Source organism: Phyllobates terribilis, unplaced genomic scaffold (genome assembly GCF_046119375.1).
Source record: "Phyllobates terribilis strain yellow unplaced genomic scaffold, ASM4611937v1 Scaffold_3__8_contigs__length_932513732, whole genome shotgun sequence".
NCBI lineage: Eukaryota > Metazoa > Chordata > Amphibia > Anura > Dendrobatidae > Phyllobates > Phyllobates terribilis.
This window is the reverse complement of record NW_027362763.1, coordinates 305,696,087-305,713,211: the sequence shown is the minus strand read 5'-3', so window position 1 is coordinate 305,713,211 and position 17,125 is coordinate 305,696,087. Positions and strand designations below refer to the sequence as shown.

Sequence of the window (17,125 nt, the reverse complement as noted above, 5' to 3'; positions counted from 1 at the left end):
GGTTTTTGTGGGGCCATTATACTCTATGTGGGCCCCTTATAGTGCATAGAGAGCTGTGTGGGGGTCACAGTTGGGGGATCATACAATGTTGGGGTCACCATACTTTGCCCTGGGAGTTGAGGTGGGATACAGTAGGGTCATCATTCTGTGCATGTGGAGGGTAATGTGGAGGAATTCACCATGGGGGTATCATACTGTGTTTGGGGGGCACTTTTTTTGGAATCATACCTTATAGAGGCAATGAACGAGGAATCTAGGTCTTCAGCAGGAGGAAAATTACTATGTAAAGGCTGGAAAGTTGTGAGATCTGCTCTTCTGTGACCCCGACAATTATTTATTTATTTATTTTTTGGGGGTGGGGCCCAATTAGAACTTCCGCTATGGGGCCCCATGATTTCTATGTACATCCATGACAGGGAATATAATATACACCTGTTTCTATGGAATATGTGTTCATTCCTCTCTACACATATTTCATGTTTATTCCCAACTAAGAAGCACAGGGAATATTATATACGGTGAATTCTTATATGTTCATTCTTTTCTATTCCTTTTCTTCATTCTTTTTAATAGTCCCTGCTGCCTGGATCATGTCCCTGTGATCCCATATGCACAGTGGCACAGCCCGGGCATTAGCCCCTATGGCACAGCACACAGCTGCTGCCCTCTCTACACCTGGAGATGCCCTCAGCCCACAGTGTGACAGCTCCTCCAGCCTCACTGTCTATGGCAGGCGGCCAATGGGAGGACAGGAGGCCCCGGAAGCTCGTACACACAGACAGCCGGGGAGGAGGAAGGGGCTCTGCGGCTGCTGGGAGCACAGGAGCCGCTGCAGAGAAGGAAAGCAGCCGGCGTGTGCGGGGCCTCCGGAGGATGAGGGCAGGTCCGCAGGAAGCCCGGTGAGAGCGGGTCGTGGAGACGGCTCCCTGCCGCTGTGTGTGAGTAGTGCCGCATCCTGCCCTGTCCATCACCACATGTGTATGTGCTGGTCCATAGTGCAGCATCGTATGTTACCGGGACAGAGACGCATCATCTGCACACAGCAGAGCTACGGGAGGAGATCGCACAGCTCCACGGAACATGTTGGTGCTATACCACTTCTATCTATCTTATATCTTATCTATTTTATATATCTATCTATATACCTTACTTATCTTATCTATTATCTATCTGACTTTTATCACTTATGAAAGATTTCCATTGTAGAATTGTGTAAAGCATTAGTCCCAGCCATCCCTGACAGATGGAATTCTGTCTGTTGGACTCTGCGCCTTTATTAGGTAAATATCAAAATCTGCCCCCACAAGCTTATATTATGTCTTTATTAGATATATGTGACAACCTATAGGCTGCCGGTTTATAGAATTTCCCTTTATTAGGTCTATATCCCAGCCTGCACCCCACACGCTTATACATGTTCTCAAATGTTTGGCTTTAGTGACACAGTGACGTGTCATACACCCCGTATACATTGCCCTGTCACCCCCACTGATGTCTGGACTATATAGAGGTAACAATCAGATATTTGGTAGATATCAGAAATCTACAAAGCCACATGGTGCTTTGTTATACTGTATGGAGGACTATGTGGGGCCATTATACTGTATGGAGGACTATGTGGGGCCCATTATACTGTATGGAGGACTATGTGGGGCCCATTATACTGTATGGAGGACTATGTGGGGCCATTATACTGTATGGAGGACTATGTAGGGCCATTATTCTATATGGAGGACTATGTAGGGCAATTATTCTGTATGGAGGACTATGTGGGCCCCATTATTCTGTATGGAGGACTATGTGGGGCCATTATACTGTATGGAGGACTATGTGGGGCCATTATACTGTATGGAGGACTATGTGGGGCCATTATACTGTATGGAGGACTATGTGGGCCCCATTACTCTGTATGGAGGACTATGTGGGCCCCATTACTCTGTATGGAGGACTATGTGGGCCCCATTACTCTGTATGGAGGACTATGTGGGCCCCATTACTCTGTATGGAGGACTATGTGGGCCCCATTACTCTGTATGGAGGACTATGTGGGCCCCATTACTCTGTATGGAGGACTATGTGGGCCCCATTACTCTGTATGGAGGACTATGTGGGCCCCATTACTCTGTATGGAGGACTATGTGGGCCCCATTACTCTGTATGGAGGACTATGTGGGCCCCATTACTCTGTATGGAGGACTATGTGGGCCCCATTACTCTGTATGGAGGACTATGTGGGCCCCATTACTCTGTATGGAGGACTATGTGGGCCCCATTACTCTGTATGGAGGACTATGTGGGCCCCATTATTCTGTATGGAGGACTATGTGGGCCCCATTATTCTGTATGGAGGACTATGTGGGCCCCATTATTCTGTATGGAGGACTATGTGGGCCCCATTATTCTGTATGGAGGACTATGTGGGCCCCATTATTCTGTATGGAGGACTATGTGGGCCCCATTATTCTGTATGGAGGACTATGTGGGCCCCATTATTCTGTATGGAGGACTATGTGGGCCCCATTATTCTGTATGGAGGACTATGTGGGGCCATTATTCTGTATGGAGGACTATGTGGGCCCCATTATTCTGTATGGAGGACTATGTGGGCCCCATTATTCTGTATGGAGGACTATGTGGGCCCCATTATTCTGTATGGAGGACTATGTGGGGCCGATCTCTCAAGCCGGCAGTGCTGTGAAGGAGAGAATCCTGACAGTAGCTGGAGTCTGACAGGTGTATATTCAGCCCTATGGCAATAAAGGATGGAGCTAAAATGGATCTGAGTGGAGAACAATTCTAGAGAGCATCTCTCACTCTGGAGGACCTGTCCTGTCTAGCATTGCATGGACAATCTGGTGATTTGTCTGGTTCCAGCAGCTTATTACTCCTGTAAAGACCTGTACACATCAGATTTTAATCCTCTGACATTAAATCTAAGACAGAGCTTGAAACTTATGGGCCCCAATGCACAATCTTCAACAGGGCCCATAAATATCTGGTCTTTAATAGTATTGATCTTTCATATGAACCAAAGGCTCCAGGGCCCAGGTGAGAACACAATCCTTCCATCCAGTTACGTCCCTGGACAGGTGACATATCCCACTGCGGAGTAGACATACTGTGGTGTACGCCATGGATGGGCTTGCATTGTAATACTATGTCTAGTGGTATACCTCTGTAGAATAGTATAGTCTACAAAAGTATACCAGCCCAAAGGAGGACAAAAGTTGATGGGGTGGGGTAGGAACTTTTCTTTGCATCACTGACTCTTACACACAGCCATAAAAAGGCTCCAAAATGTGCGGCCTGTGATAGTGGTATCATAGACCTGCCTAAAGTCTCAGCTTTACCTCCATCTGGCGGTAACTACAGAGCTTGTCAACCATTTAACTACGAACCCTAGAAACTGGGGCATACGTGGTTACATGGAGGTATTCTTCTCGTGAAGCTTTGCTGCACACACAAGCTACTTCTCATCATTAGGCAATGGTCACTTGACCGTATTGTCTCTTATCCGAGAAAACCTGTCAGATTATGCAAATGACGCTGATCAGAGTGTGATCACAGTGTGTTCTGAATTTATCGGATGGGGAAAAAATGTCTCCATCTTCTCCATTCTGTCATCAGACTGCACTAAGATGTCATTCAAGTGAGGTCCAATTGTTACCACGGACTCATTGACTTGCATGGCCGAGTATGATCCAATTTACGGATGCAAATTGGGCATATTGCGACTTTTTTCCTCGGACAGATTCGGTCTGAGGAAAAAATCGGACATGTGCACGGCCCCATAGAATAACTTTGGTCCGAGTGCGATCTGATCTTTTGTTGGATCACACTCGGACAGAACATCCGGTCGTCTGCACGAGCCCTTGGGGTGTACGGTGTTGCAGGACCGGAGCTACGGGCCAGTAAGTTTGAGGTTGTGGAAGATTTCTCATGTCATGCTGTGAAGCTGCAGGGTTGCTGCACTTTCAATAAGCGCAGAATAGTTTGCAGTATTTCCCCTCCTCTCATATAGCACATTGGATGCATTCATTTTGTACTAACCCACGACTGACAGAAGGAGATGACTCATCCCGATCTCCACTCATCACGTTCTTCTATTACTCTCATGGGAAGATGAATTTGGTGCTGACCTATTACTTAATCAGCTCTTCCCCATGTACACAATATCCTAGAGAGTCAGTAATGATGTGAGAAAAGTAATATTCTCTCGTTGTGCAGGACACGGACATGCTATGTGTATAATACTCAAACAACACGCGATATTACAATTGATATATGGTATAGATGGGTCGGTTTAACCATTTATGTGCCCGGCTTTTTTTTTTGTGCCATAACTTTTTTTATTTTTCCATCGACAATGGCTTCACTTTTTTTGCAAGATGAATTGTACTTTTGAATGACTCCATTAATTTTTTTTTTACCATTCATTGTACTGGAAAATTCTTAAAAAAAAAATTCAAATGGTGTGAAATGTTGAAAAAAAACCTCCCTAAATGCCACCATTTTTAACCCCTTAATGACGGAGCATTTTCCGTTTTTGCGTTTTCGTTTTTTGCTCCCCTTATTCCCAGAGCCATAACTTTTTTATTTTTTGGTCAATATGGCCATGTGAGGGCTTATTTTTTGCGGGACAAGTTGTACGTTTGAACAACATTACTGGTTTTAACATATCGTGTACTGGAAAACGGGAAAAAATTCCAAGTGTGATGAAAATGCAAAAAAAAATGCAATTCCAGAGTTGTTTTTTTTACCGTGTTCACTGAATGCTTAAACTAACCTGCCATTATTATTCTCCAGGTCATTACGAGTTCGTAGACACCAAACATGTATAGGTTCTTTTTTATTTAAGTAGTGAAAAGAAAAATCCAAAGTTTGCTATAAAAAAAAAAAAAGAGAAAGCGTCATTTTCCGAGACCCGTAGTGTCTCCATTTTTTGTGATCTGGGGCCGGGTGAGGGCTTATTTTTTGTGCGCCGAGCTGACGCTTTGATTGATACCATTATGGGGTAGATCCGATGTTTTGATCGCCCGTTATTGCAATGTTGTGGCAACCAAGAAAATTTAATTCTGTCGTTTAGAATTTTTTTCTGTTACGCCGTTTACCAATCGGATTAATTCTTTTTTTTTATTGATAGATCGGACGATTCTGAACGCGGCGATACCAAATTTGTGTATGTATTTGTTTATTTTTATTGTTTTATTTTGAATGGGGCGAAAGGGGGGTGATTTTATATTTTTTTTATTTTTTAAAACATTTTTTTTTGCTTTCTTCTATAGTCTCCACTTGCCTGATCGGCGATGAGCAGATCGCCTGTTTGCAGCAGATGTGCTCACTGCGCTATGAGCGCCAAACACTGGGCGGCGCTCATAGCAATCTGGACATGACTACCACAGGGGTCTTCTGCAGACCCCGGGTTGTCATGCCAACCCATGGGTGACCTGTGATCATGTGATGGGGTCACCGATGGGCGGGGCCAATGACGAGCTTCCGGCGCAGCGATGTTAAATGCCGCTGTCAGAGATTGACAGCGGCATTTAACTGTTTAACAGCCGTGGGTGGATCACGATTCAGCTGACATGTGCCTGGTTTAGTGTGGGCTCAGCGCTAAACAGGGGTGATGACGTGGGGCTTACTAATACGCCCCACGTCATTAAGGGGTTAATATTGTTTTATATTTACGTCGATCATTCTGTGTTAAAAATGAGCTGGAAACATGTTTTTCCAGGTGAGTAGGATTAAGACGATACTAAACTTATAAGGTTTTTTAATGTTTTAGGAGCTAGAAAAATTCAGGACTATGTAAAAAAAATAATAATTTTGGTTTGTGTTGCCATTTTTTATTTTATTTCTCTATATTTTTTATAGTAATTTTAGGGACTTGAACCTGCAATCACTTAACCCCTTACTGACATATGATTTATATTTATGTAATATGCCAGCTCTCTGACTCAGGAATTGAACCCACATCTTTGCTAGCAGATGATAGCTTGGATATTCAGCCACCATCTGCCTATAGTAGGCGTACACAAATCAGTTAAATGCTGCCTTCAATCTCTGGCAGCGACATCTAGAGCATGCCAGTGCCCATCAAAGTCCCCAGGACTCCGATGGGCACAAAGAATGTTCAAGTCCCCTAATGGGACTATTAAATACAGTAAAAAGTGGGGAAAAAAGTTTTTGAAAAATAAATAAAAGTTATAATGGCATAATCAGAAAAAAAATTTAAACACCAGAATTATATTTTTTTCTGGCCTTCGGAACAATGCAATAATATGCGATAAGAGGTGATAAAAGTGTTCTATCTACCCCAAAATGGTATCAATAAAAACATTGGCACAGGGTACAAAAAAACAAAGTTCTCAAAAAGCTCCATCAACCGAAAATGTAAAATGTGTCAAAATGGCGCTACAAGAAATGTCATTTTTTTCATTACTTAAATAAAAAGCAACTATGCCATTATCGTACTGACCTAGAGAATCATATTGCTGATTATTTTTTACTGTATAGTGAACACTGTAGAAAAAAAACCCCAAACAATTGTGGAGTTGCTTTATCACAATTTCACTGCACTCGCAGTTTTCTCTCCTTTTTCCAGTACATCACATAATAAAATGAATGGTGTCATTGAAAACTACAGCTCATCCCACAAAAAACAAGCCCTCATGTGGATGTGTCAACAAAAAAATAAAAAAACTTCTTTGAAGAAGGAGAGGAAAAAGTGAAAACCCAAAAATGGAAATTGGCCACATTGGGAATGGGTTAATCACCTATGCAACACCAACAGGCTGGGCTTCATAGAACATTTCACATGGCAGACCTGAGGCCTTCAGGGGGGCCCTGGTTACCATGGCAACCAACATTTTACAACTATTGATATTTTTACTCCAGCTCTGCCAAATGGGTGGAGTTTAGCAGAGGGGTCATGACCTAATGTGCCCCGACAAAATCATTAAAATTTACACCACAAAAGTGGTGCAGATTAGAGCAGATGTGTTTCAATCCTAGACTAGAGGATATTTCTGTTTCTGGTTCACTGCAGGTGATCGTGGACCATATTCATTAAGAAACGCACGACTCTTATTGAATTTGACGCATCAAAACTGGCTCACAAATTGCCAGTCTTAATAAATCAACTCCTCAAAGGGGTTGTCCGGTCCAAACCGACAAGTCTGCAGTCACACAGAATCCCCCCAGCGCACCCACTGTGCACTGCTGGGAATCGCCGGTTTCAGACCTGGTAATGGAGGGTATGTATGAGTTATATGTTTCCCCTTTAAAGGGTTTTCCCCTGCTATAAATCTTTTATAAAACTTTTGTCTATTGGCTCAGTTCATTGCAAAAAAAAAACAAATGACACTTTTCATGAGCTCCCCTGGTCGAGTACTCTTTCTTCGGTGTTTCTCCATTGATTGTGCATAGGCTGCAGCCACAGTGTTAACAGTGCTACAACCCATCACTGAGCTCATTGGCTCAGCCAATGTAGACGGCACGAGCTGCTGAGCTCAGTGATTAGCTGAAGCTCTGTTCACTGTTGTAACTAATCAACAGTGACGAGGAGACAGCGCTGCAGACACAGTGCTGGACCCCGGAAGAGTAAATAAACTCAGGTTTGTTTTTTTCACATCTAACTAAGCCTTTGGGCAAAGTTTTTCTGAAAGGCGACAATCTCTTCCATGTTATTTTTTGTAAATGTTTTTCTTGAGGCTGCTGTATATACTTTGGAATCTGGTTTGGTGACCCCCAAAATGTAACAGAGTAGATTGCACAGAAGGGCTGCAGACACTCTGCATGTAACCATGGAAACTGCTCGCCTAATTACTCAGGTCTGGATATTGGGAACTGTAGACATTTGAAAATGAACCAAATTCCTATTCCTTTATTTTTGACAGGTCAGTGTTTTAGTATTGTGACTATTAACATCTTTATGGGTCCTTGTACTTGATGATGCGTGCAGAGAAATTGTTAAAGGGTTAAATGGTTATTCTGTATATGTAGAATAGGGAATAAATTGTTGAACACTGGGGGTTCAATCACTGGGACACTCAGCGATCCCAAGATCTGATCTATGGAACCCTGAGAACGTGGCTTTGTATCCCTATCCTGAATGTTGCAGAAGGATGCACACATGTCCTCCACCCCATTCATTGTCTATGGGACTGCTGGAAATAGCCCAGCACTGTACTCGGCTTTCAGTAGACAATAAATGGAGGCCTCACATGTGCACCTACCCTACAGTCAGGACGGGGTTGCAATACCGCGTTCTCAGTGATTTCAGGATTACTGAGGTCCCCGTGGTCAGAGTCAAATTGATCAAAAAGTTAGTCTGATGGCTAACAAATTACTTGATTTTTTTTAAATAACCCTTTAAAGGGACACTACCAGTTGGCTCATTATTATTTATTTATATAGCGCCATTGATTCCATAGTGCTCATCCCTCCTAAACCGTCTAAATGGACATGCAGGTCATTGAAAGCGGAATAAAATTATATCTTGATATTTGCCATCCGATGTCTTTTTCGAGAAATCCACATTTTCCTTATATGTAATTGAGCTGTTAAGATTTATGGGCCACACGGATCTGAATGAGAATATGCTTGCGGAGATTTTTTTTTTCAATGAAAGGGGGTGATAACAGTATGATAACAGATATGTAATGTCTGACAGTCTGCTCTCCTGATCTACATGTCTCACACTGGTAGCTCCCCCTTTAATTGAAAATAAGCTCTGGGGGCAGATTCTCAGGAAGATCTGTGCCCAGCCCATAGATCTTAACAGCTCATTTATATATTTAGAAAAATGTGGATTTCTCTGGAATTCTGAAATAAGACATTGGATGACAGATGTTAAGGTATCATATTATTCTGCTTCCTATGACCTACATGCCCATATAGACGATAGATGGCTTAGGAGGGTTGATCGTACTGACAGATTCCCTTTAACAATGAAGCTGAAAGTAGCCTGGGACTGCTGTCTTCTCTTCCTTGTAGTGGCCTCCTGACATACGGACTTGTTCTCTTTGCATGTGGACCAGGCTTCAATTTGTGCAGTTAACTTGTTTTTTAAAAAAATGGTAAAAATACAAAGGTACATGTTGTAATGGGGAAAATACATAACATATTCTTTGATTTGTTGCATGTCATATTCCTTACTGAATTGTAGAGCTTACTGGCCCATTTAATATTTTATTCAAGCCATAGCGTAATATGCTTAAAGGAGTTTTTCGGGAATAGAAAAAAAAATAAAGCAAGAAAATAATAAAGTTCTAAATAGCTTCAATTATGCAAATCACATTTGCTTTGTCTAGGTATGGAATCGCTATATAACATTGAAATGTCTGCCGTCTTGGTGTCTTAGAATGTTAATAGCGCAGGTGCTTGTAAACATGTGCAGTATGGACTTGCTCTAAGTTTTCTGTACTGCCACAGCTATGTACCCCTTCCCTTCATGTATATACTTGGAGACACCAGGAGTGCTGAGGGTAAGAAGATGAAGCTCACACTGCTGTCCACCTGGTCTTTCTGATACAGTACTGGAGATTCAGGGGTTCAGAAGTAGGCAGAGGCTGCTCACACTGCTGTCCACCTGGTCTTTCTGATACAGTACTGGAGATTCCAAGGGCACAGAAGTAGGCAGAGGCTGCTCATGGTGCTGTCCACTTTGTTTTTCTGACCTATTACTGGAGATACCAGAGATACTGAGGTAAGAATAGGCTGGTCCCATTTTTGTTCACCCTGTTTTCTGACCTAATACTGGAGATACCAGGAGTGCTGAGGTAAGAAGAGACTGCTCACACTGTTTTCCACCTTGTCTTTCTGATATAATACTGGAGATACCAGGATACTGAGGTAAGAAGAAGCTGCTCACACAACAGTCCATCCTGCCTTACTGATTTAAAATTGCAGATACCAGAAGAGGCTGCTCACACTGCTGTCCACTTTGTATTTCTAAATATTGAGCCATTATTGTGACGTGGTGATAGCCTAACAATGAATAAAGAGAACATTTCAGCTCACCCCTGAGATGTAATCCCAGTCTGGCATGGAGCACGGAGTCCTCGCTGCTGCACAGCGCCTGGGTCAATGAGGAAGTGAAGATGGATCCAGCTCAACACACCGGGCAATTAATTAAAATTCAACAATCTTTATTGGCATATCGCATCTTTTATACACACTACCCCATAATATACGCTTTGTCGTCTGAGATGTCCATTTTTTGTCTTTTCTACAAATTTTTAAAAGGATTTGCCAATACAGATTGTTGAATTTTAAGTAATTGCCCGGTGTGTTGAGCTGGATCCATCTTCACTTCCTCGATAGCCTAACAATGCACGGTATGGGTTATTTCCAGATCACAGTACCGAAGCTACTTTCTGCACATGCTCACCAGCATTCTAGCACAGGTTTCTGTCATTTAACAAGACAACGGTAACTTTAGCAAATGCAATTTCTTCAAAGATGCTTTCCCTATTTAAAAGGTATTTAGGATTGTGATGGGGAAAGCCAAGCACTGTGCCTGCCAATTCCCCATCAGTTGGACCCCCAGCAGTCAGACATCTATTACCTATAACCTATTTATGTTTCTGGGACTTATAGTAGCAATCTGACAACTACCATTGTCAGCCATATTAGTTATCAAGGGGCTGATTTGAAGATTCCTTCTTTTTTTTTTCCTTAGCAGCAAATCAGTCAGAGAACCCTGTCCTCATGATGTAGTAATGGAGGGACCATCTAGATAAAGCTAGCAATTACAATATAAATGCATGAAAATTGCTTAGTGATTTTGTTTTAATTAATGAACTCTAGCAAAGTATCTTTAAAATATCAGGATATATGCCTCATGTATTAATTTTGATTTTTTCATTTCTGTTCTTCCTTCAAGTAATCTTCACAATCACTGGCGAAGGAATTTCCTTCTTCATTCAATACTGACTTTGCACAATACCCAGACAAATGATTGTGTTACAGCATGCCAGGCCACCACCTCAAACAGAGCCGTCTGCATTTCCAGCCACCATAGGAATTGGCAATAAGCAATTGGTACTTCCTGTACCGCCTCATTCAGACAGAAGACCTGCTCTTGCATCTCCACCTCCTTCTCTGGAAATCACCCAAGAAGAAGTTGTGGGGCAAGATCCATCCTTGGAAGACCTGTGTAAACCACTCTCTTGTAAGCTGTGTAATGTCACTTTAAATTCTGCACAGCAAGCTCAGGCACACTATCAGGTAAGGGGAGCTGAGGCAGGCATCTTACATTGCCCATTTAAAGCTTTCCTGGCATACATGGTAGTGTACATACTTTGCTAGAGACTAGCTGTCCTGATAATGGATAGACATCTGTGTAAAAAAGCTTTCATATCTTTAAAAATTGTGGCCAAAATTTCTACTTCCTCTTTGATGATGTTCAATTGAGAATCCCAGTGCATGCTGGGATATTCAAATGAAGCGCCATCAGGGGACAGAGGCTGCTGTCACGGCCCAAGACTCTGCCCCCTCCTTGAAGTGATGCGTCATCAGTCACGTCTGTTTCAGGAGCTGGGCTAGTCCCTGCTCTACAGAGCATGTGTCAGTTGTCGCTTCCAACATATGCTCAGTAGATTTTTCTACAGTGCGCTCGGTCACTGGCACTGATATCAGAAGTAACAAGCCAGCAGGAGAGCGCACCGCCAGTGCACATTGTAAGAATACCTGGCGTACAGAGATCAGCGGCACCAAAAGTGATATGATAGGAGCTCTCTCTTAATGTTCAGGTTTGCATACGTAAGAAAGCTTAAAGAGAATTTGTCATGTTGAAAATGGTATCTGATCTGTAGTCGGGATGTTATAAAACAGGAGGAGCAGATCAGATTATATATATATACACTTCTCAAAAAAATAAAGGGAACACTCAAATAACACATCCTAGATCTGAATGAATGAAATATTCTCATTGAATACTCTGTTCTGTACAAAGTTGAATGTGCTGACAACAAAATCACACAAAAATCATCAATGGAAATCAAATTTATCAACCAATGGAGGCCTGGATTTGGAGTCACCCCCAAAATTAAAGTGGAAAAACACACTACAGGCTGATCCAAATGAGGCTCAGTATTGTGTGTGGCCTCCACGTGCCTGTATGACCTCCCTACAACGCCTGGGCATGCTCCTGATGAGGTTGCGAATGGTCTCCTGTGGGATCTCCTCCCAGACCTGGACTAAAGCATCCGCCAACTCCTGGACAGTCTTTGGTGCAACGTGACGTTGGTGGATGGAGCGAGACATGATGTCCCAGATGTGCTCAATCGGATTCAGGTCTGGGGAACGGGCGGGCCAGTCCATAGCTTCAATGCCTTCATCTTGCAGGAACTGCTGACACACTCCAGCCACATGAGGTCTGGCATTGTCCTGCATTAAGAGGAACCCAGGGCCAACCGCATCAGCATATGGTCTCACAAGGGGTCTCAGGATCTCATCTCTGTACCTAATGGCAGTCAGGCTACCTCTGGCGAGCACATGGAGGGCTGTGTGGCCCTCCAAAGAAATGCCACCCCACACCATTACTGACCCACTGCCAAACCCGTCATGCTGAAGGATGTTGCAGGCAGCAGATCGCTCTCCACGGCGTCTCCAGACTCTGTCACGTCTGTCACGTGCTCAGTGTGAACGTGCTTTCATCTGTGAAGAGCACAGGGTGCCAGTGGCGACTTTGCCAATCCTGGTGTTCTGTGGCAAATGCCAAGCGTCCTGCACGGTGTTGGGCTGTGAGCACAACCCCCATCTGTGGACGTCGTTCCCTCATACCACCCTCATGGAGTCGGTTTCTAACCGTTTGTGCAGACACATGCACATTTGTGGCCTGCTGGAGGTCATTTTGCAAGGCTCTGGCAGTGCTCCTCCTGTTCCTCCTTGCTCAAAGGCGGAGGTAGCGGTCCGGCTGCTGGCTTCCTCCACGTCTCCTGGTGTACTGGCCTGTCTCCTGGTAGTGCCTCCAGCCTCTGGACACTATGCTGACAGACACAGCAAACCTTCTTGCGACAGGTGTAGAGTCCGTCTCATGCTACCACGAGTGAAAGCACAACCAACATTCAAAAGTGACCAAAACATCAGCCAAAAAGCATTGGTACTGAGATGTGGTCCCCACCTGCAGAACCACTCCTTTATTGAGGGTGTCTCAATAATTTCCATCTATTGTCTATTCCATTTGCACAACCGCATGTGAAATTGATTGTCAATCAGTGTTGCTTCCTAAGTGGACAGTTTGATTTCACAGAAGGTTGATTTACTTGGAGTTATATTCTGCTTTTTAAGTGTTCCCTTTATTTTTTTGAGCAGTGTGCGTGTGTGTGTAATATATATATATATATATATACACACACACACACACACACACACACACACACACACACACACACACACACACACACACACACACACACACACACACACAAAAAAAACCCCTTTAATAATATGTATTGAAATCCCTGGTGTTTGTATGCATAAGAGTACAGTGGGTGGTCCTATACAGTAATTGACAGCTTACTGTATAAATGGTCATATAGGAGAGACTGTCAATCAACACCAAGCACAAGGGATTTCATTTAATATTATACAAGATATACAATGACTTGATTAAGTGTTCATATCCCGTGAACTTTTCCACATTTTTTCACGTTTCATTCACAAATTTAAATGTTTTTTTTTTTAATTTGGCTTTTATGTAATATACCAACACAAAGTATCAAGGATTTGTGCAGTGTTAAGGAATGATGGTTTTCTAATTATTTTAAAAATATAAATCTGAGCATTGTGACATGCATTTGTATTCAGCCCCCCTGTTCTGCCCTCGCTACATGTACCCTGAGACGTATGTGAAGTCTGAGGCTATGTGCCCACGATGCAGAAATGAAGCAGAAAATTTCTGCAGCATTTCTGCATCTCCCTGGCAGAAAAAAGGCATGCAGATTGTGCATGCGTTTTTCCTGCGGAATACATGCGGATCCACATGCGGATTCACATGCGTTTCCGCATGCAGATTGACAAGCGCTTTCCAGGCGATAGCATCACTTGGAAAGTGCTTGACAACTAGGTCACACTGTATAAATCCATGCAAACAGCATGGATTTATACAGTGTGAACCGTAAAAATTAAAACAAATAAAGCTATACTCACCCCCGATGTCCCGGCGTGGCTGCAGCGCTCGTTCCTCTCTGCTTCCTGGATGCCGGCATATCGCGAGACAGAGCGGTGAAGGGCCTGCGGTCACATGACTGTGACGTCACCGCAGGTCCTCAAGCGATGCCGGCATTCAGAGAGAAGCCGCCGGACAGGTGAATATAAACTTTATTTGTTATTTTATTCTTTTTTTACAGGTACAATGGTACCCAGGTGTGGATGAGAGTCTCCTCTCCTCCAGAACTGGGTACCATCCGCACATAGAGACGCATAGAAGCCGCTTGTACAAATGTACAGTCGCGGTTTCTATGCGTCTCAATGCAAGTCAATGGCGGGAGTTCCGCTGCGCTTCCGCAAAATTAAATGACATGCTGCGGATTTTTGTACGCAGCATAAACGCTGCGGAAAAATCCGCAGCATGTGCATAGAACATGCGGAATCCCCTTGGGGACCATGGGGTGCGGATTACCTAGCGTTTCACAAGCGTTTACGCTGCGGAAATTCCGCAGCATAAACGCTTGAAAAACGCTACGTGGGCACTCAGCCTGACATGCAGTTAAACCGATCTACTATAGTCCAATGAGAAGAATGGTTCCTGAAGTCTGTGCAGTTTATTGAACGTTAGTAAATGTATTTGGGGAAACTAAAAGCAGTAAAATAACAAGGTATCAGTACATGTATAAAGGCAGCACGGAAATACATGAGACAAAATGACTGAACAGTGTATAAACAACATGCGTCATACCAGCCTGCTATCCAGTCTTATAAATGCAGCTGACTAATTCAGGAGTGAGAGACTTGTGTATCTGGTGGCTGCATACAAATGCCACAAAATCTGTTACCGGTGATGCTATCACAAGGGGGGTAAATTGGTGGATGCCCTCTATACGTCAGTCTCTGAGGGAATGAGCTCTGTCTTTCCACGTTGCACCGCTTCAGGGCAAGGTGATGGGAAAAGCAGAGGGTCAAAAAGCTAGTGGCAATAAGCAAATTCAAGCACTGGAGGTAGCCTATATGCTGTGAAAAAAACTCCGTATTGAAAACATGAAATTCAAAGGCATGATACCGCCTGAGGCAATACGTTGTAGGACCACCTTTCAGTGCAATTACTGCTGCAAGTCTTTTGGGGTATGTCTCTACCAACTTTGCATATCTAGAAGCTGAAATTTTCACACATTCTTAGCAAACTAGCTCTAGCTCAGTGATATTGGACGGAGATTGTCAGTGAACAGCAATTTTCAAGCCTTGCCACAGATTCTCAATAGGATTTAGTTCTGCACCGTGACTGGGCCATTCACACACATGAATATGATTTGATCTAAACCATCCATCGTAGCTCTGGCAATATGTTTAGGGCCATTGTCCTGTTGGAATGTGAACATATACCCAGTCTCAAGTCTTTTGCAGCCTCTATCAGATTTTCCTCCAGGATTGTCCTGTATTTAGCTCCATCCATCTTCCCATATTTTGCACCTGAGCTGTGGATCTCTGCAGATCCTCCAGATTGGCTATGGACCTTTTTTCTGCTTCTCTAATTAGTGCTCTCCTTGCTTGGGATATCAGTTTAGGTGGATGGCCATGTCCTGATAGGTTTACAATTGTGCTGCACTTCCTTTTTTGAATGATGGATTGAACAGTGCTTCGTGAGATGTTCTGAGTTTGGGCTATTTTTTATAACCTAACCCTGCTTTACTCTTCACCATAACTTTATCCCTGTTTTTTTTGGTTTTCATGATGCTGTTTGATCCTTAATGTTCTCAAACAACCCTCTGAGTTCTTCACAGAACAGCTTTAGTTATACTGAGAATAAATGACACACAGGTGGACTCAATTTACTAATTATGTGACCTCTGGAGCCAATTGGTCACTCAGGATTATATTTAGGAGAATCAGACTACAGGGGGCTGAATACAAATGCACTTCATAATTTTCAGATTTATATATTTTAAATAATTGGAAAATCATGTATCATTTCCTTGACACTTCACAAATACTTGCCACTATGTGCTCGTATATCACAGAAAATACATTTAAGTTTAGGGTATAAGGTGAAAAGTTCACGGGATATGAATACTTTTTCAAGGCACTGTATGTATCATTCTGCTTAGCTTCTTGTTCACTATGCCATGTTGTCACAGATCAGTCTGCATGTACAATGTGACAGGTTCCCTTTAAAACTGAAGGAAGAAAAAAAAGAAGCAAATACAGAGATATCACGAGTCAACAGGACATGTTTTAATGGACCTCACTTTCACACAAGTTCATTTTCATGTGTAAATAATAAATTGTCACAAAATTTGATGTTTCCCTTACTGAAAAAACAGTGTCCCGCTAATACCAAGAAACCCACCTCAGTCCAATACGACTTCATCACTAAACTTAAAGGGGACACATCTGGGCTTGGATGCATGATATGAGTGGCTGGAACATGGTTGGCCTCATAATTTTGGACATTTTCTATATTTCTATTAATTTAACTCAAAATATTTACACTCTGAAGTTTAAATAATAAAAAATACAAGTCATTAATTCCAATAAAATGCATTGTATATTTGTGTTTAGTAGAATACAATGCTCATTGTTCTCCACATCAGCCAGATGTTGAGGATAACTACAAATGAGTCCAGAAGTATTTGGACAGTGACACAGGTTTTGGCATTTTAGCTTTTAACCAAAACATATTTAAGATACATTTATATAATTAATATGGGCTTAAAGTGCAGACTCTCAGCTTTAATTTGAGGGTATTCACATCCTAATTGGAGTAATGGTTTAGGAATTACAGCTCTTTAATATGTAGCTGCCTCTTTTTAAAGGGACTAAAAGTAATTGTACAATTATCTCCAAAGCTCTTTAATGGGCTGCATGGACTAGTCCTTCATTAATTCATAGTCATCTAAGCAGGTAAAAGGTCTGGAGATGATTCCAGTGTAGCATTTATATTTGGTAGCTGTTGCTGTGAACC

The 17,125-nt window shown here is 42.7% G+C and overlaps 1 protein-coding gene across 4 annotated transcripts in view; it reads left to right on the top strand.

Annotated features, from left to right (window-relative positions):
* The first annotated feature begins 598 nt into the window (after positions 1–598).
* ZMAT3 (zinc finger matrin-type 3) overlaps positions 599–17,125 on the top strand; it is a 46,632-nt gene continuing 30,105 nt past the window's right edge. The window contains exons 1-2 of one of the 4 annotated variants that reach the window (XM_073674938.1): positions 798–938; positions 10,889–11,232. In XM_073674938.1, the coding sequence (XP_073531039.1) occupies positions 10,960–11,232 (273 nt within the window). In that variant the 5' untranslated portion in view covers positions 798–938; positions 10,889–10,959. Of the gene's footprint in view, positions 939–968; positions 1,083–7,148; positions 7,257–10,888; positions 11,233–17,125 lie in introns of those variants that run through there. The other 3 variants (XM_073674939.1, XM_073674940.1, XM_073674937.1) reach the window with 3 other exon arrangements.